We start from the raw sequence: 19,354 nt of genomic DNA on the forward strand, positions 1-19,354 counted from the left end.
TACCATATCTTATAAAATAGTTGCGTTGTACAGCGCAGGCGTGACATTAATGACGCTCTATATGATGTTCAAAAACAGTAAAACAGTTGATCTAATGTTGTTAATTACAACAGTATCTTCCCTATCAATGGATCTATTCATTTTTCAACTTCAGTTGTCTTATAAAATTCTTTTATTTGCTTCATGGCGCTGTATTTTCGTGGTATTTTCTTTGTAATAATCTATAACTTTTTGCATCGAAACACGCTGATGACCAGAAGAAGGTGAAAACAAAAAGATTGAACACAGCCAATAAGCACTTTGAGACATGGGCCCTGTTTCACCGGTAATAGCAGCAAGCTGCTATCACGTTTCGCGAGCTGACGTCATGTCGTGACGCCATACTGTTGTCGTAATGGGTAGTTCCGGCGCACGATTGCCGCGACCTTGGCGGCGGCATTAAGTGACGTATGAGCCTAAAAGTAAGAGTTTACGCAGTCATGATAGTATATATATTTTTGATATATATTTTTTCAATATGATGTATTTAAAAGAAGTTGGGTTTAGGAAAAATTTGGACATTAACTTCGAACATTTAGCTGATGACGTAAAACAATATTGCGGCAATCGTGCGCCAGAATTGCCCCTTACGTCAGCAGTATGACGTCATCACATTACGTCAGCTCGCGCAATTTGATAGCAGCGTGCTGCTATCACCGGTGAAACAGGGCCATGAAAACCCCACGAAAACCACGCGCCGCGCGCATCACCAACAACTTCAACAGCGCATGACTTCAACTTACATCAACAGGGCGCCAGGGCCCTGTTTCACCGGTGATAGCAGCACGCTGCTATCAAATTGCGCGAGCTGACGTAATGTGATGACGTCATACTGCTGACGTAAGGGGCAATTCTGGCGCACGATTGCCGCAATATTGTTTTACGTCATCAGCTAAATGTTCGAAGTTAATGTCCAAATTTTTCCTAAACCCAACTTCTTTTAAATACATCATATTAAAAAAATATATATCAAAAATATATATACTATCATGACTGCGTAAACTCTTACTTTTAGGCTCATACGTCACTTAATGCCGCCGCCAAGGTCGCGGCAATCGTGCGCCGGAACTACCCATTACGACAACAGTATGGCGTCACGACATGACGTCAGCTCGCGAAACGTGATAGCAGCTTGCTGCTATCACCGGTGAAACAGGAGGGCTGTTCGGGTCCCTGCAGCATAGATCTGTGCTGCGTGCGTCATACTTGGGTGACGTCAACCGCCTGGCTCCGCCCACTCTCCGCCGGCACGCCGCGGCCGAGCGTCGCTGCAGCATATTTCAAACGCGGCGAACCGTTGCGCGGGTTGACTGGTGATTGTCGCTCACATAACGTTTAAATTGCGTTCAAATGTGGTTAATAGCAATGTGCCACCGAAAAGAGTGATAATGATACCCAAAAAACAGCATACAAACCGCTTACAATAAGAAATATCGGACGGTAAACTTTAATCCGCGCCACTTTCGCCTCCTGCAGCACCGAATTTCGTGCTGCAGGAAAACGAAGTATGCTTCAGTAGGTGACGTCACACAGGCGGTGACGCAGTGGTGTGGGCGGGACTAACGGGCGACGAAGTCCCCACTGCGCATGCGTGCTGCAGCATATTTCATTTTTGCTGCGCAGCCGAACAGCCCTAGGGCCCTGATATACAGCCTGCACATCAGGCATCAAAACTAGATTTTAATAAGAAAGTGAATTGATTGAGGTTAGTGGCTTTCCCTGATCTTTCTTCTATTTCGTCATGTTCCAAAAAAAGAAATATATTGATGTTTTATAAAGCTGAAGACCTCGAGTACTCTGTACTGATACCTGTAGTCCGTAGGGTGACACTGACACTGTACCATAATCTGAATTGGCTTTAAAATTTCATGAATCAAATAATGTAGGTAGGTGCGGTAGGTGTATGCATTGTCTATGTTTGCGAGAAATAACAGTGAAAGAAGCTTTAAGTGATTTTTTTCATTTCAGTTTAAAATAACCACAGTCGGGCGCACTGTGGTATCCCCGATTCATTTATGGAGACGTTTCTATTAATGGAAACGTTTCCAATTTTGACTACTCTTCTGTTCCAAAAATGGAAACGCTCGTTCCATAAATAGAAACGCTAACATCTCCGCACATATTTTCTTGCCAAGGGTGGCTGGATTTGATGTATAACAAATGTTTCGCGTAAAACAAGCTCAGATACACCAAAAGCGCTTGTCTTCTTGCATTGAAAGCTGTCGTATGCATTCAAATTCACGTCTTTAAAATGCTCCTAAATCGTATCCATTTATGGAGACTTAGTTTCCAAAAATGGAAACGCCGATGTTCCAAAAATAGAAACGATGAAGTTTAAATGTGTGCAAACTTAGCTTAAATGTGTTTTTAAAATTCACATGCAACTAAAAATTTGATGTTTTGGGACTGGTTTAGCATCTCAGCTCTCGGCAGTTACCTTGGACGTCGGGTTCGATAATAATACATTACGCGCCGCAACTTAAGCACATTCAAAAGTCAACTAAAACTAAGATTTCCCAGAAACTACTGGACAGATGTGGTCCAAAGTGGGCAATACATAAAGCGTAGATATCATTTCAATATATAAAATTGATATCAATGTTACACATGAGCTAGAATGAATAAATTCATCGTCAGAATACAACCATATTTGGTGTGACGACGGTGCAGACCTTATTTCCATCCTGCTTTTTACGTATTTGCACAGAAATTTACGTTGATCCAAGCCTACGATCATATTCAGCACATTTGAAATATCATAAAATGCCCACTTAAGTCTCCAAATAGGGCTTTGCAACAACTTTCATGCGATTTAATCAAAGATTGACGACCACCAGGCCGCTGGTACACCGGAAAATGCAGCATGAAAATGAATGAAAAACTGAAGTTCCCGGTGATGTGGTTGTTCCAATCAATGGGCAAGTCTTTCAGTAGTCTGTTAAAAACGTTATTTTTTGTTCAAAATATTCAAAAATGTTATTATTTTCGATTAGAAAAACGTGTGAATTTTTTATCACGTCAACATGTTATAAGCATCGCCTCGTTCGTCAACTTTCGGTTTTCTGATCGGAAAGTCGGAGAACAGGAACATAAACTAGAATGCTGGCTGTCGATTGGTGGCATCCTGCGCATGCCAAATTGCACAAATCAATGCCCAGTTTGTTTTAAAGGTAGCGATGCACGCAGCGTCTCCATTTATGGAACAGACCGTTTCTTTTTTTGGAAACGGCGTATCCATTTTTGGAACGTTGTTCCAAAAATGGAAACGTTTCCATAAATGGAACGGAAATACCACAGTGTGCCCGACTGACCATGCTTCTAAAATATGTAAAAAGAATGACAAATGACAATATTCAAAAACAAGAACAGTATGTAGCTTTCAATGGACTTCTGAAAACAGGGCGCCAGAGGACATATCCAGTCATGTGACCACTAAGAAGCTATTTCCCTTCCTAAATCCTATGCCTTCACAGGCCAATTAGCATGTGCTCTGTGCAAGTGAATTTCAAAAGCATTGATCCAATCGCCCCAGGTGCCCTGATTTCAGTGTCCACCTAGCTTTCAGCAAAAAATGCCTTGATCTCCAAAAGCTGAAAGTTCTGTAGGTCCCTACTTTTCTTGGGTATATGTGTAGATGAAGTTCGAATGGACACAAGGTAGATTGGTAGGTTGTAGGTTCAAGGTTGGTAGGCTGGAAGTTAAAGGTTAGTATATAAAGTTAGGTATGGTTAGATTCTTTTTTATCTTCACCAAACCAAACTTCATCTACACATTTACCCTTTTATTGTGCATTTGAATAGTAGGTATTGCCATTTTTATATAAAACTGTCACAGCATGATACAATATTCCTAATCTTTAATATCTTTAATAGGTATTGTAACTGCTGACAGCCTAGGTACCCACCTACTTTTTTCTGCAGCCAAAATTGTAGTTTTTTGTTGTAGCAATCCACCTCTGTCTGTGTATTATTGTGTGGGCTGCACAGCACAAATCCTAATAAACATCTGTTTTATCACAGCAGAAATGGACAGTGAACAAGACATTTCCCCAGCTGTGGAGGAGCAGAAGCCGCCACCACTCTGGAACCAGCCTGAACAGGACCTGGCAAATGGCAACATGCAAGTTGATGATATATCTTACATCCCTGCTGAAATGAAGAGGCACTTGGAATTCATTGACATAAAACAAGGTATGTATGAAATGTCTTGAATGTTGATGGTGTTGGTCTATGGTATGTTTGTCAGCAGATTTAATGTGGTGATTAATAACTGTTGTGTTTCTAAGCCAGTGTTTTGCTCAAGTTTTTATGGTCCCATATTCTCAATTCAGCCAGTTCTGTGAGCTTTTTACCACAAAGACATCCAGAATGAGACACATGGGAATGGGTCTGTAATTGTATTACAATGAAATGTGAATGGGCCTGTTGCAATGAAATGCATGGTAAGGTCTGATAATCATGTGGTAGCATTCATATGATATGGTTTTTCTTTGGGGTGCTCACATGATACAGCTCAAACCAATATAACCTATTAAGTTCATCACCTCTGCATGCTTTCATAAACAGGTTGCATTATGTTTTGTGGAAATGTATACTATATTTACATTTATGCCCTTACATCATTTGTACATCATTCCTGGGTATCTTGGTTCTACTTCTGATCAGTGATCTTTCACCTTCCCCTGCTGACTTAGTCCTCTCTCCCTCACCCTCCCTACCTCTCTCGGTCTGTCTGTCGCCATGGTAACGGTCACAACGTTGGCAGACGGCCGTCTGCTGTTGGGCGCCTCCAGTCTGACGACCCGCTACTGGACCGGCGACGTGTGGCTGTTTGACAAGGCCTCGGACGCGCCCGACGTGGGCCGCTTCACGGCGGCGCGCGAAACAGAGAGCGGCGTGCCGTGCGGCGCGTTCATCGACGGGCTGGGCGTGCGCGCCGTGGTCGGTCAGGTGAGGCGCGGGGAGGACTGGGAGAGGGAGAAGAGGGAAGAGAGATGGTGGTGGGATTGTAAACGAAGCAAGAACTGTTCAAAGTAGGTACGTTTTCACGCTTCCATCTCACATGCTGTGGTGTTGGGTGGTTTCTGATGTTTTCGTCGCACCATGATGCTGTGTAGTTCAGGACTGCGGAGTAGGAGTCGACAGTTGTAACTGGAGTCGGAGTCGATTTTGGAAACCGCAGTCGGAGTCGGGGCCGCCGAAAATCCATCGACTCTGCAGCCCTGCTTCCCTGTATGATTTCTGACTTCCCTCCCCCCCCCCCCTTGCTGACAGGACCTGGGTATCGTCGAGGTGCTCGGCTGGGAGGCGGCCGAGGAGGGTACAGAGGACGACCGGCTGCTGGTCACCCACGGTCGGAGCGCGGCCGGCGACGGCGCCGTGCTGACGCTGGACACCCTGTCACCGGGCAGCGCGGCCGGCGGAGACGCCGACATGGAGGCTGTGCGAGCGGTGACCGGATCGTCAGACGGACGGTACGAACTGGCTCGGTGGGATGGGGCGGAACGAGAGGGGACGGGACGGTGGGAGACAGGGCGAGTGGGAGGGGCAATCGGAAGGGACGGGAGTAAGCGAGGGTAGGATGAATGTGAAATTTAATACTGCACGGAATGTCGTCTGAGCAGGGTGAGACGCGACGCGACTGCGATCCTAGTCCCTCTGAGCTCCCACTATAGTCGCGCCGCTTCCAGCGCCCGGTCACCAGCGTCCACCACTGAGCCCAGTCCCCGCCCGCCGGCAGACTGCACGTGTGGGACCTGGAGACGTTAGTGGCGGAGGTGTGCTACCCGGGCGCGCACCAGCACTCAGTGACGGGAGTGACCGCCCACCCGAGCCTGCCACACCAGTTTATCAGCTGCGGCCTGGACGGGGAGGTGCTCATGTGGGACACGCGCGCCGCCAAACCGGCCACACGTGAGTAAAGCAGGGTGAGAGGTGGGAGATGACTGGTGAACTATGAAATCGTCCATACTAGAGTGTAACGGGCTTTTGTTCCAGTCTCGGCGTTTTTTTTTTCTACTGCCGTCTGCGTGAATACAATCGGTGGTCTTAGCATGCTTTGACCACCATTCGATTACGGAGTCAGTGCCATTGCCGGGCTGTCCAGTGTCCTCAGGATGCCAAGTCTACGGGACACTGTCCGCGAAGCGAGTCCTGATCCCGTGTCTCACAGCTCTGCTCTGTCGGTCGCGGTCAGGTCTGGCGGGCGGCGGCGGCGACCGGCCGCTGTGCTGCGCCTGGTCGCCGACAGATAGCGCCACGGTCGCCGTCGGCTGGGAGTCGGGCCGCGTGTCGCTGCTGAATGCCGTCAGTGGCGCCGAGACGGCGGCAGCGCGGCGCGCGCGGCCCCTGCACCGGCTGAGATGGCACCCGCGCCGGCCGTGGGTGGCGGCCTGCGGCGACCAGACCGCCGTCGAGGTCTACTCGGCCGAACAGAAACTGAGACAACTGTGAGTGAACGGAGCTGTGGCAGAGGGAGGGGGGGGGGGGGGTGCATTTGGTATCTGTCATATCTGAGAGATAAATCTGTCATGGCTACATTATTTGTATCGTTCTCATACTGTGATTACGGTTCTGCATTTCCTAGAAGTGATAGATTATCGTTATTAGGTTCGCTGGCCGATATAAAATTCACATATTTGCAATCATTGGAAAAGTAGCTGTTTTATGTGCGTTGCCATGCCGAGCATCCGAATTTGGGTGCCTTTGATACCAGGCCGACCCTGTGCCCGTCTCTGACGCCCCGTGTCCGTCCGTTCGGCAGGCACTGTGATGACCTGCACGCCGACATGGTGCGCGGCCTGGCCTGGGCGCCTGACTCTGACACCCTCTATTCGTGCGGATGGGACCGGGCCGTGCTCAGCCGAACGGTCGGCTGACCGACCCGACCCGTGTCTGCCGCCGCGTCATTACCGTCATCAATACACATGTCCCTTCGACCTGTAGATTTATTTGTCCTTGGCATAGAGTCCTTCAATTTCATTGTCGTCACATGCAGTCGGCCGCCGCAGACGGCCTATAGGATCCGCCCCAGCGGCACAAGCCCAGCACCCGGGCCGCGCGCGCTCACACACTGGACCCAGTTGCACCCCGTACAAAAGTAAACAGCAGGAATGAACGGGCCCAGCGCGGCGACACGCCGACCCTCGGAAAGTGTCCACCCAATGTCTGCCGGATTCGCCGGGCACGGCGGCGGCTCAGCGGCCGAACTCTGTGGCGTCATCGTCCGTGACGTCGCCGTACTGCCAGATGTTCTTGTGCTCGCGTCGCGCGCGGTCCTGCGCCGCCTGGTAGTCGGCCACCAGTTCGCGCACGCGCGGGTCGCGCCTGGCGTCCACCATCAGCAGGCCCTCCTCGACCAGGCCCTTGGCGACGTCCTGGCCGGCGGCGCGCAGCGTCACGTACTCGAGCCCGTCGCGGTACTCGATGTTGAGCTCCACCTCTCGGTTGAGGACGTCCTCGCTGAGCGCCAGCTGAGACTCCTTGATCATGTCCTCCTGTGGACGGGTGCGGAGCGGTCAGCGCACTGCTAAAGGGGCACGGACCGGGGTGGAGGGGTGATCGCGCCATGGCGGGGTGGGGCTGGAGCGGCTACAGAGGTGCTGTGACAGAGGACAGGTCGAAACGGGTGACATTCAGGGAGAAGGGACTGAGATTGGGCAGTGTAATGGTGAAAACGGTGATATCTGCCGCTTCAAAAGGCGGGTCGAAAATGTGTTTTGTAATGCAATAAATGTGCCAAAATGTGCTACAGTAACGTGGCTTAAAGGCTAAGAAAACTAAGGCGAAGAACACAGCGATGAAGGGACGTTCCAAACAAAATAAACACTCAATCTAATCGTCCCAAACCCCACATCACATCAACCACCCATATAAACACCCCAGTGCCACTCCCCCCCCCCCCCCCCGACTCCTCCCACATCCCCACCCCGTACTGTACTCACGTCCTTGGGCATTTTGACGCAGGCGAGGCAGTACTCCTTGGCGTACCGGGGCGCGGCCGCGAACATGCCCGGCAGCGCCGCGCAGTCCGTCACCGGGATGGTCGCCCGGTTGCCGTAGTCCACGTAGATGACGCTCACCTGGCCCTGAGCGATCCGCTCCACGCGCGCCCGGTACCACTCGTTGTCGACGAACTTGGCGGCGATCTGGTCATCTGCGGCAGACACGGCGCACCGGTCAGCGCCGCTGGAGGAGCGGGAGCGGCGGGACGGCCGCAGGGGCCTGGCGCACGCCGGTAGTACGGCAGGTCGGGACAGAAGGATGTGGGGAGTTGTGGGCGATGGAGGGTCAGGAATCGGGTCGAGGGGTTGGCGAGGATTCATCAAAGCGAGGATGACGCGAGTGTGAGTCGAGGGGAACCCAAAAAAATTAACGGAATGATGAGTCAAGGGGAAGCATAACTGAGAGATGCGAATTACATCCGGTGACTGAGTAAACTACAACAAGGCCAAATAAGCGTCACAAGCAGGAACCATACTGGTAACGGTTGACGTTAAATAGCGAGGATTAAAATCACAAACACTGAATCTTCCAGCACGTGTTTGGTCAGCCGGCAAAGGATGACCTGCAACTGCTAATCCCTAACTTGGCAAACGGCCTAAAAAGAAGCCCCAAAACCACCACTGCGCGGCGGTCTGACCTCTGGACAGCAGTCACCAGACCGGGCCGGGACGGGGTACTCACTCTTTTTGGGCCGGTAGGCGCCGGGCAGCGGCGGGTTGGCCGCCATCTCCGCCCGCATCTTCTCCATCATGGTCTCGAGCTCCTGGCCCTTGTCGACGCTCTGCGCGAAGAAGCGGCACTCTTCGCCGACCTCGGTCACCACCACCGACTTGTAGTGCTCCTTGCGCTCGGTGGGCTCCGCCTCTGCGGCCGGCTCGTCGGCCACGGGCGTCTTCTCCACATAGTCCTTCCAGATCCCCTTCCTGGCCTTCTGCGCCTGCTCGAGCGCCCGCTGCAGCGCCGTGTAGTACTTTGACTCCTCGGCCGAGAAGTGCATCGACGAGAGGCCGGCGGCCACCAGTTCCACGGCCAGGTTCTTGTCGCCCAGGAACACCCAGCCGATAAAGTTGCCGCCCTTGTCCATCGAGTCCACCTCGATCTGCACCTCGTGCTGCAGGCACAGGTCGCGGGTGAAGGCGGCCGCCTCCTCGCCGAACGGCTCGGCCTCCATGGTGCCGGCGCCGCCGGGCGCCGGGCGCGCGCCGCGCGGACACGACACGCCCGCCAGCAGCAGCGTCACCAGGCACGTCTCGCGCGGCACGTACACGCGCATCCGAGAGCCGCTGGCCACGAACTCGACGATACCGTCGGCGCGACCGATACGCTTCAGGAACGGCAGGAACTGCTTCGACTTGACCAGGTCCCCGGCGCAGTCCTGCACCTTGACGGTGGCGTTCTCCTTCTTTCCGTACATGCCGTTGCCGCTCTTCTGGGCCTTCATTTCGGCGGCGAGCAGCGCGTCGTACTGGGACGATCGGCGCTCCTCGTCCTGTCGGTAGCGCACCACGGTGGCCAGGCCCTTGCCGACCAGCGCCTCGGCCATGTTGACGCCGCCCAGACGGACGGTGCAGCACGTCTTCTCCGGGTAGCCGTCAGACGCCGGCTGCACATAGTCCACGTGCACCTGCACCTTCTGACCGATCATCTTACGGCGGAGGAACTCGCGCGCCTCCCACATGAACGGCACGTCGTAGAGGGGCCGCACGCGTTGCGTCCGCTTCACCTCCTGTCCCTCCTTGTTCTCCATGCGCGGCGGCCGCACCGACGACAGGAAGATCTTCTTGGTCGAGTTGTCCGGCATCCGGATCACGAGCGCGTCAGCGTTGACGATCTCGATTACCTTGCCCTGGATGTCTTTGTCCTTGACCGAGCCCTGTGGGAACCAGTGACAGGTCAGGCGCGCTGCTTGTCGCGCACTTCTACAGGCTAGAAGCTGTAGAGCTCGACACTGCATATAACAGCAGTGAACCGAACACGAACGCTGACACCTGATATACACATAAAATAAAACTTGTTTAATACGCCCATTGCAAAATTAGTATTGTCAAGATCTATGGGCAGTGTGTATCAATTATGAAACATCGTTTTTCACACGGGGCTCGAATGTCACGGTCAGACAGTCTAGCTTCTATCCGCTCCTTCATCAGCTATCATCTCACCATGGAGGCCGGCTTGTAGTCCTTCCATATCCGGAGTTTCTTCTCCTTCGCGGAGCGCTCGGCGGCTCGCAGCGTCTCGGCTCCCGCGTGCGAGTGCGCGATCGACCAGTCGACGCAGCGTGCGAACCCTTCGCGCAGCAGCAGCTCGGCAATGTCGCCGTTCTGGAGACGGGCGACGGGTCGTCTAGTCAGTGGATGGACGCGCAGGCGGAGGGTCAAGGAGGGAAAACGTCAAAAGTATCGGCAATTGAAGACTGTGAATGGTTCTATGAAATGTTCTTAAGAACCTGAACACGAAAGAAGCGGAAAAGGATACCGACAGTCCGCTGTAGATTCTCGACACTACACCGACAGCTTTCAGCGTGAAATAGCATCGTTTTGTCTCAAACCGAACAAGCTTCGGGCAAGCCATAATTTATCATCCCTTACATGTTACAGCTCGGCCCAAACTCAGCTCCCCTGCAGCCTGCCCCAGCCCCGTCAGCCGCCCGTCTGCCCGCCCCGTACCGGGTGGAGGACGCTGCCGATGTAGTTAGCGTTGTTGACCGACTCGAGCACGATGGTGACCTCACGCTGCAGCAGTCGAGACTCCACGAAGAAGCGCGCCTCCTCAAAGTACGGCTCGGCCAGAGACGGGTCCGGCTTACCTGAGTTAGGGGAAAAGGGATGTCAGATAGGCCCGGGCGTCTGTGGAGTGAGTGGGACTTACTTATAGAAAACCCCACTCGTGTATTGTGTCTTAGCTGGGGCAATGGTGATGAGACAGATCAGCGGCAACATAGATTTACTTCTGTGTTCCGGTCTAAGGCGGCAGCTTTGTCAACTGATGGGTGTGCGAAACGGAGCGGAGCAGCGGCCAGTTTTCGATGTGTAAAACCACATATAATACTAGTGGGTCGTTTAATCGACAGACCAGACCCAACCTTCACATCCGATCTTTGATCGGACCAGAGCTGACTTTCACTGTCCGCCCCCGGCCAGACGCGACCTTTTCGCCGTCAAACAGCGCGGCGGCCGGTCGGTGTGGGTGTCCAGACGGGTCGGGCGGGCGGCGGATCCAATCGATACCTCTCCGGTCGGAGACACCTCCTTACCCTGCAGCCCTCCGGCGGCGCTGCCTGAGCGCCTCTCACCGGCCACCCCGCCAGTCCCCGGCCGGGGGGGGGGGGGGCAGAGCACTGCCCTTCCCCTGTCACAGGTCACTCCCCAGTCCCCACTGCTAGTCCGAACAGCAGATGAACGGCCTTTCTGCTGGCTGTCTATGAATAGGGTGGTTCTCCATAGCCGTGTGCTGTATCAATCAGTCGTCTATTGATCACCCATCGGTCTATGAATGACTAGACTACATCAGACTCTTTGACCATGAATATGAAACCGGCTCCGGGAGGAACTCAATGCAGCTCAACGGAGCCTCGACTTCTCCCACAAAACAAGTGCATAGTTACCCCTGCACCCCCCCCCCCTCGACCCGTACCCTGCATCCCTGTAGCTCTCACCGTCCGATCCCAGTTTAACGGTGGGGCAGCGCACGCCAGACAGCATCACCGTCACGTGATACATATCGGGCAGCAGGAAGGCGCGCAGCGTCGAGCCGTCCCGCACGTGCTCGATCACCGCCGGCACCGGCTTGCCGCCGAACTTTTCCACCAGCACCCGCGGACTCTCCACCGACCAGATGATGTCACGCACCTGCGACTGAGGGGACGAAAAGAGGTTAGGGGAGGCGGCGCCGGGGCGAGCAAAGGACAGATGTGTCTGTGTAAGGAATTCAGAGGGTGAGAGCAGAGGTAAGCTGAATCAGGTGCGGGCATTGACGGCATATTACAACAAACAGCATAGGAGGTAGTGACTCGGCTGGTCACCTTTAGCAGTATCATTTAAAAAATCATGCTCAAGTAGGCCTGGAATTTATGTGTTGTGAGCAAAAATGTAAGCGACTACAATAGAAACAGACATACTGATAAGATAAGAGGAGAAACGGTAACCAAGTGAACGTCGCCGGCATTTGACAGAAAAACAAGGTCGTTGACCTCTGAAGATTCCAAATCGATAACCTAAATAGACGAGTGGAAAGATAGACGAACTGATACGAAACGCAGAAAGCAACAAGCCGGTAATTGAGAGGATATTACGATTATGTAGGCCCAGTCTCGATAATACGCGGTATAATACGCCAACGATCAACGAGAGCCGACATCGAGCATAGCGGAAAAGGTCCCCATTTCGTTCCACCTGACAATTACCTATTGGGATCAGTGAGGCTCTCTGAAGTTCTAGCTTTGAAACTTTTCTCATAGTGTAAATCGCCGGTAATGAATTCGCTACATGAAATTAAGGGCAACAGCCGCGCTTCGCTGCCAATACCAATCAAAACATGATTCGACTGAAAAATAAAATTTAGGGAAGTCACTTGGCAGCGGTACTCACGCTGGCGTCGGGCGCCCACTTGCCCTTGCCGGCCGCCTTTGCGTTGTCCTCGAGCTCGATCAGTTTGGCGGCCGAGTCTCGTAGGTTGTCTCGCCGGACCTGCACCAGGCCCTCCGATACCAGCGTCTCGATCACATTCTCACCGGTGGCGATGTCTGACGGGAACAGGGGAGGGTGCGGGGAGGGGGTCAGCGGCACCTAAACGGAGGGTGACCATGGCACAGGGTCGGGGATCCGACGCACAGCTGGGTCGAGGAGGGGGGGAGGGGTCAGCGGCACCGGGAGGGGGATCACAGGCACAGGGCGACTAAGGGAGCGGCACATGGTGGGGTATCTGACTCACAGCTGGGTCGGGGGGGGGAGGCTTGGAGGGGACGGTCAGAGGCGTCGAGACGAGGGCTAGGTTATATAACACGTACGATGAAAAATATTCATCTGTTACATTAAGTTCAAGCCACCTCGCCCGGCGCTACCGGCATTATTTTATCTCACCGTTGCCCAGGTAGACGTGGCCGTACTCTCGGCCCGTGTTTGTGGACGTCTCGATGGTGAAGAGCACCTCCTTGCCGACCAGCTTTTTGCGCAGGAACTCCCGGCTGGCCCAGGCGCACGGCTCGTCGGCGGTGGCGTCCGTGTTGCCGGGGCCGCGCCGCGCCGGCCGCGGAGCCGTCACATTGCTGAGGTTCAGCTGACGCTCCTTGGGCCGGCCCGTGCGCGGCTGGCTACGGATCGTGATCGCATCTCCAGAAAGAACCTGTGGGGGCGGGGCATAGGTCACAGATGAGCTCTTCGAGAGTCGGACAATGAATTAAGTCATCCAGAATGTCTACAGTGGGGTAGGCTAAAGGCTGGATGACAATGCACTGGAACAAATTGTGACCATGTGCAGGTGCAGTGCTTAAGTTGTTGAATTTAAATAATAAACTATTTCAATTTTCACTAAATCATTGTGAGCTCCAAAGTTATGGAAGTTTAGTAATAAAATTAACATTTTAAGCTATGGTATTAGTGGGGATTTAGAGAAAATCTAAAGCTCATGAGAATGTCTTATTATTGCATGAAAAACCATTGAAGTTCAATATTGAACTATAAAAATCAAACATTATTAGTAGATTTTGGAATCTCGTAACAAATTGCCAATCAGAAAAGAACAAAGCTTAGCAGCAGCAAGGATTTAAAAGGGTTTCAATTTATTGTTTCATATTAATTCAGCTGAGAAAAAAATATTATAGATCATACCCACAATGTGGCCATTAATCTAAGTTTTTTTTTAAGCAGACACAATACAAAAGTGCAGAAAAAGTGCTATATAAAATGCCTTAAAGGTACAAAATAATTCACTTATTCTTAATCTAATATTCTGCAAAATTAACAGGGTCATGACAATAATGTTGACACTCAAGGATAAGTAAGAAAAAAAAAACATGTAAGATCCAATTTATTCGAAGAGTTCAATGACCTCAATCCAAAACCATTTTGTAAGCGAAGTTTTGGTGAAAATCAGAGTATACCAGAACTAAGTATCAAGCGCCGTTTGACTCAAAAGCAACAACAATTAAAACACAAATTGAAAATATTAAATTAAAACCTCATCTTGCTGAATTTTCACAAAGCAATGATCAGCTGTTCAACGGGACAACGTGGTCGCGGCTAGAACTACGGCTATCACAAAAAGATAAAACGAATGTTATGACCACATAAATTTGATTTCCCAATGCTAGGAGAGCCTTTCATTATAATTACACCCCTGGAATGTTGTAGAATTGCATACCTGCTTGCAGATTCCTCTAAAAACAGTCGGGGTCTGGTTCGGAGCGGTCATGTCTGCGGGGCCGGTTGGTCGTAAAGGCGGAGTGGCGAAAGCGGTGGGACGGTCACGCAGCCGGTGCCACCTGAGCCGCTCTCAGACGGCCCGATTCGGCCTCTGGGAGCCCGCAAAGAGCTTGTTCGCTGGTTTCATCAGGTGGAAGCTGGAGGAATATAAAGGTTTGTTACAGGTTAGGCATCGAAATTGCATCTTTTTCCGAAACAGGCCGTGAAAATGCATGGTGATGTGGCACCAGTCACGGCAATAATCGTTATACGGCGACATCTAGCGGTGAGCGGAATCAACCTTTGGTAGTACTTATGCTCCCTAGATGGGAGGAGCAAACATTCGGTGAAATAGATGTCGCCACTCTACGGGATAGATCCGATCAGAAACATCGTGAACTGGAATAGTTGTGGGGTGGTTGTGGGCCCGATCGATACTTAAGCTAATCAATTAGACACCCAATTAAGCATCCAGCTCAATCATGGAACTGATGCATCAACCCGAGATCAAGCCGATGACATCCGTCGACCGTCAGATTCTCAGGATCTTCCCTGAATCTGAATCTCTTATACGGCCTTGGATCTTCCGGTCTTCTGACTAGAAGGCCTCGTCTTGATTATTTCTGTCCTAAGGGTAAGATAAATCTAAATCAGTCACCATTCAGGCCATTCTGATTCAGGCCAGTAGTTCGGTAAAGGCTCTGCAACTCTTCTGACACCCAACACCCCAGATTACACGGGCCCCATACGGGCCCACTCTTCAAACGGATATTTCAGAGAGAAATCTTGTCGCGCGCAATCTTCGCGGTGTTGCTCTATCAAATAACAGCACCACGGTATTTAAAAGACTGGCAAACATGTCAATCAACGGTAATCAGATCAGAGAATAAAAATAAATTCCGCCAAAATTCGGATTAGCAGAAACAAGTGCGCAGTTTTTGTAATATAAAGATGTTCAGGGAAAAATACGTTAAATAGAAAAGCTAAAACGTTGCCTAGCAACAGCCAATTGTGATCAAGCTGTACCTGCTCACGATAGTTATCTGAGAAGAAATCTGCTAGCGCTCGTTATTTTTTTGCATATTGAATAGACTGATGTTTGAATTTCTAACTGTGTCTCATGCTCGCGCTTTTTCACTTACCAACGTGACGAACGGGAGAGAAGACGTGTTTTTGGTGAGATGTTGTGCCTATTATCGCTATTTTTAAGATTATTTATTCTTAACTACCCTGTTTAGACCAACCAAGGCATTGATATAACATACCAACCAACCAACCAACCTATAGTTCGTTTTTTTCAACACAGGCCTGGCTCCAAGTTCAAGTTCGTTTTTTGACTTGGCAATCGCACACGTTTTAGCCAGCAAAAAGGGCAAAAACAACCTGAGAAAATTGAGTGTCCCCTAAGCTTAACATGTGAATTATTCCTGATAGTCCTTGCATGCATTATGAAGCTAGATACAGCAGTGCTGATGTCATGCTGTCAGACAGAGACTTGCATGACAACAGTATACCTACCTAATTACCATTGGCATGAACTGCTTACTCGATTATAACCTCAGTAACAATTGTCAATTAGTTACGCAAGGGAAGAGCTATGACATAGCTTGGTGGCAAACTTAGATGGCAAACTTGATTGCAAACTTATTGTGTAAGCAGTACATTTCAATGTCAGTGCCAGACTGGCATATATAAATACATTTCAATTTATGGAATATAAAATTTTGTTCATTTGTGCATAACACTACATTCAGTTTCAATGGTTAACATTATCTGTTGATGGTTTGCTCTTTTCAGATGCATGAATCTGTAATTATTTAGAGATGGACCTGTCCGGACTGAGCAATGATGAGCTAGCTCACCAACTCCGCTCACATGGTGTCAGCCCTGGACCTATTGTGGGTGAGTATTTTACATTAGGCCCATTTTAAGGGTTACTGCCAACCTTACTTTCTTACATGGATCAGGATGACAAGTGCTAGCCATGATTATCTCCCTCTTTCCCCTGTTCTCATCCCTCTCTTTCCCTCCCTTTCACACCCACTCAATCACTTTCACTTTGCACTTGTCCCTGCTTCCATCTCCCCTGCTGTCAAGGTGACCTGTCGTCCCCTCAGGCTCTACGCGGCGCCTCTACGAGAGGAAGCTGGCCTCTCTGATGGCTGACGGTCGCCCCGACGGTCCGGCGGTGTCCCCGCAGAGTCCGGCGGCGGCCAGCGACGGCGGCGCCGCCAGGAGGCGACTCGGAGGCGGCTCGGACGGTGAGACGGGCGGACGGACGCGCTGTGCGGTGTTAGTGCGATTATATAGGATTATTCACATCGAATCATCAATACTGTGTAGCATGTTTGTGTGAACTATGAACATGATAGTTCACAAAAGCATTGCAATTGGCAATAATGATATGTACGGCCCTCCAGCAGAAGAGTGGTTGGTTAGCCTATGTGCTTAATTTGGTGTAATAACTTCGAATGACGGAGACACTCCTGTAATATGACTCAATGGAAACGAGAAGAGGGTTCGTGCACACTGCACACACTTCGGCAATGGTTTTCAACAGCCATTAGATGTATTCATAAATGCAGATCGCTTATTGTGATGTTTGCAACCAACCACTTGATACCTGGAGGGCCGTACTACTGGGATGTGGATTAGGAGAACGGTTCGCTTGGTAACTGCTTTGATCGGAGTACGGTTCACTGACGCCAGTGTGTAATTATTCTGGTTAGGGGCAGACCGTGACCTTTCCGGGCTGGACCCCAACTCGCCGGCGTTGCGTCCAGTGTTTCTGCGGGACGAGACTGACCAGCCGAGCCCGCGGCGGGCAGTCAGTGACCTGAGGGGGTCACCCACCCGGGTCAGGGACCTCAGCACCGCCCAGCTCAACAACAGGTGGGTGTCTGATGCGGTTGCGAAGGACAAGGCCCTAAAAGACGACTGAACTTGCTCCCTGTCGTGAACTGGACGCTGATGACAGATGCAATACTGTCGTTCAATGAAGTGCACACTGCACATCCCTGGTTCATCCTCCCTCATGCATCGAAACATAAATGATCAGTACCTGGTCGGACGATCGATGATTGAACCTTTTACAGGTTATATAAATGTTAGTTTGAGATGATAACCGCTGCATGTATCATATATGCACAGAGTATTTATTTGGCTAGTTGTATAACTTGTGACTTCGATAAATTAAATCGCATCACCCACCATCTCGATCACAAGCCAGATTTTCGACGGTATTTGATCTATTTTATGCTCCCCTACTTGGCTCCTCGCTTTTCCCACCATATTTCCCACAAATAATGGGCCCACGAGCCGATCTGACGGCGCCCCGCGTTCCGTTGCAGCCGCTCGGGGGTCGACTCCGTGGCAGACTATGAGGAGGAGCTGAGGCCGTGGGTCCGCCAGTTCATCAAACTGCTCATCCTACTGACACTCGTGGCCGCCGGCTATTACGTGTATCAGGTGAGGGACGTCTCAACGAATCACCCTCGTGGCCGCCGGGTAGTACGTGTATCAGGTGAGAGTTTTCTGCCAACGAATTACCCTCGTGGCCGCCGGCTATTGCGTGTATCAGGTGAGGAATGGCACCCGGACCCGACGGATAACCAATACTGAACCGTGCTGTTAGATTCGTGGAACTTATGTTTCGGGCTTCATTGGGTTTCGAAATATCCACGATAAAATCGCAAACCCCGGTTCGCAAACCCGTATAAATCGGCGCAAAATGACCACCGCAGTCGACGCGCCCTAAAGCGCTAATAACAACAGCAAACCCGCATTCAGCATCGATTTTTTGTGGTTCACGAGATCATTTATGTTCGGATTGGTCCCGCATATTAACGCCTGTATTTGCTTTCTATTGATCTTATTATAATAAATCAACTCAATTTAGATAACGATTCATAAGCAAAGCGACATTGATAAAGTATCGAACCCTTGAATGTGTTGTTTCCGCAGAACGGCGCCGACTGGCCGGCGGTGAAGTACCTGCAGGAGACAGCCCGCGCCGGCCCCGCCCCCACGCGACCCCCGCTGGTCGCGCCGCCGCCGGCTGCCGGCGTCAAGGACTAGCCACGCTGCAACCGACCGCCTCAGGGGGAGGTGCCCTCGCCATCAGGGTCTGCCGATCGGCGCGGAGCGCGGCCCCGCCGGCCGGCAGGGCGAGCCAGAGGAGCCGAGAGGAGTGGAGCGCGGGGACCGCCGGCAGCAGTACCGTGCACGAGTCGCCCGGGTTTTAACGAACACTTCACTGCCGGGCACTCATCATCCAGAAACGCCCGCCATTGCATATGATCAATAAATCGCTACGTTGTATTGTTGTCACGGTGTTTTCAGCGTTACGAGCTGTTCAGCGGAACTAAATGTGCCCGACAGTTCTGTAATATTATGCACGTTTTAAACAGCGGCGTGCTGAAAATCGTACGTGATCATTCTGTGGTAAAGCTTAGCTAAGGATGTGGAGATGGGTGTGAAACTCATTCTGAAATATAAACGTACAAATTTTGGAAATCCATTTATAATTGCGAACACGGAACAGCCGTGACCGATCCGCGTGGACATCAAAGCAAAGCCCGAACCGGTTCAGCTAAGCTGTAAAGTCTGTCGCGCGGACCTTGGACTTTTCGCCTACAATATTTTTGGATTTTCTGGACTGCCGAGCGTTGAAAATCCGGTATTGGTAAAATACCGGATTACTGCTATGAAAACGAATTACTGCTATGTTAGTCAATGGTACTGCATCCAGCCCACCTCCATCTTCCCGGCCTGGACCCCCCCTCCCTGAAATTTTGACAGATCTCCACCCCGTGCTTGGCTCGTGCTTGAGCCTGCCCAGCCTGCCTGCCCAGGGCCGGCCAGCTGGCCCACGGACTGGAGGGTGCTGCCGCCTGGCGGGAATCGCTGAAACAG

The 19,354-nt window shown here is 51.2% G+C and overlaps 3 protein-coding genes across 18 annotated transcripts; 2 read left to right on the plus strand and 1 right to left on the minus strand.

The window, feature by feature from the left end:
- Window positions 1-1,643: 1,643 nt before the first annotated feature.
- On the plus strand, window positions 1,644-6,976 carry LOC122382509 (methylosome protein 50-like). 2 transcript variants are annotated; one of them, XM_043367919.1, is made up of 7 exons: window positions 1,644-1,744; window positions 4,059-4,229; window positions 4,804-4,988; window positions 5,313-5,512; window positions 5,779-5,951; window positions 6,235-6,487; window positions 6,802-6,976. In XM_043367919.1, exons 2-7 carry the CDS (start codon window positions 4,064-4,066, stop codon window positions 6,914-6,916), a joined length of 1,092 nt encoding a protein of 363 aa, XP_043223854.1. In that variant the 5' UTR covers window positions 1,644-1,744; window positions 4,059-4,063; the 3' UTR covers window positions 6,917-6,976. The 2 variants fall into 2 exon arrangements, with proteins under 2 accessions (XP_043223854.1, XP_043223863.1); XM_043367928.1 differs by having other exon boundaries at window positions 1,663-1,744; window positions 4,062-4,229.
- On the minus strand, window positions 6,970-15,383 carry LOC122382478 (staphylococcal nuclease domain-containing protein 1-like). 7 transcript variants are annotated; one of them, XM_043367898.1, is made up of 11 exons: window positions 15,310-15,328; window positions 15,014-15,068; window positions 14,400-14,598; window positions 13,121-13,382; window positions 12,629-12,783; window positions 11,698-11,896; window positions 10,709-10,848; window positions 10,202-10,363; window positions 8,724-9,915; window positions 7,982-8,193; window positions 6,970-7,534 (listed from the first exon to the last, which is right to left on the minus strand). In XM_043367898.1, the coding sequence occupies exons 3-11, from the start codon at window positions 14,448-14,450 to the stop codon at window positions 7,235-7,237; spliced, it is 2,673 nt and encodes an 890-aa protein (XP_043223833.1). In that variant the 5' UTR covers window positions 14,451-14,598; window positions 15,014-15,068; window positions 15,310-15,328; the 3' UTR covers window positions 6,970-7,234. The 7 variants fall into 7 exon arrangements, with proteins under 7 accessions (XP_043223833.1, XP_043223826.1, XP_043223818.1 ...); XM_043367891.1 differs by having other exon boundaries at window positions 14,942-15,068; XM_043367883.1 differs by having other exon boundaries at window positions 14,942-15,068; window positions 15,298-15,328.
- LOC122382519 (LEM domain-containing protein 1-like) lies at window positions 14,801-18,951 on the plus strand. Of its 9 annotated transcripts, none has more exons than XM_043367972.1 (6): window positions 14,801-15,074; window positions 16,238-16,342; window positions 16,558-16,701; window positions 17,170-17,332; window positions 17,791-17,908; window positions 18,404-18,951. In XM_043367972.1, exons 2-6 carry the CDS (start codon window positions 16,264-16,266, stop codon window positions 18,515-18,517), a joined length of 618 nt encoding a protein of 205 aa, XP_043223907.1. In that variant the 5' UTR covers window positions 14,801-15,074; window positions 16,238-16,263; the 3' UTR covers window positions 18,518-18,951. The 9 variants fall into 9 exon arrangements, with proteins under 9 accessions (XP_043223907.1, XP_043223898.1, XP_043223925.1 ...); XM_043367963.1 differs by having other exon boundaries at window positions 14,820-14,847; XM_043367990.1 differs by having other exon boundaries at window positions 14,825-14,847; window positions 17,176-17,332.
- The last annotated feature ends 403 nt before the right edge of the window (window positions 18,952-19,354 follow it).

Source organism: Amphibalanus amphitrite, unplaced genomic scaffold (assembly GCF_019059575.1).
Source record: "Amphibalanus amphitrite isolate SeventyFive unplaced genomic scaffold, NRLGWU_Aamphi_draft 000011F_arrow, whole genome shotgun sequence".
NCBI classification, from domain to species: domain Eukaryota; kingdom Metazoa; phylum Arthropoda; class Thecostraca; order Balanomorpha; family Balanidae; genus Amphibalanus; species Amphibalanus amphitrite.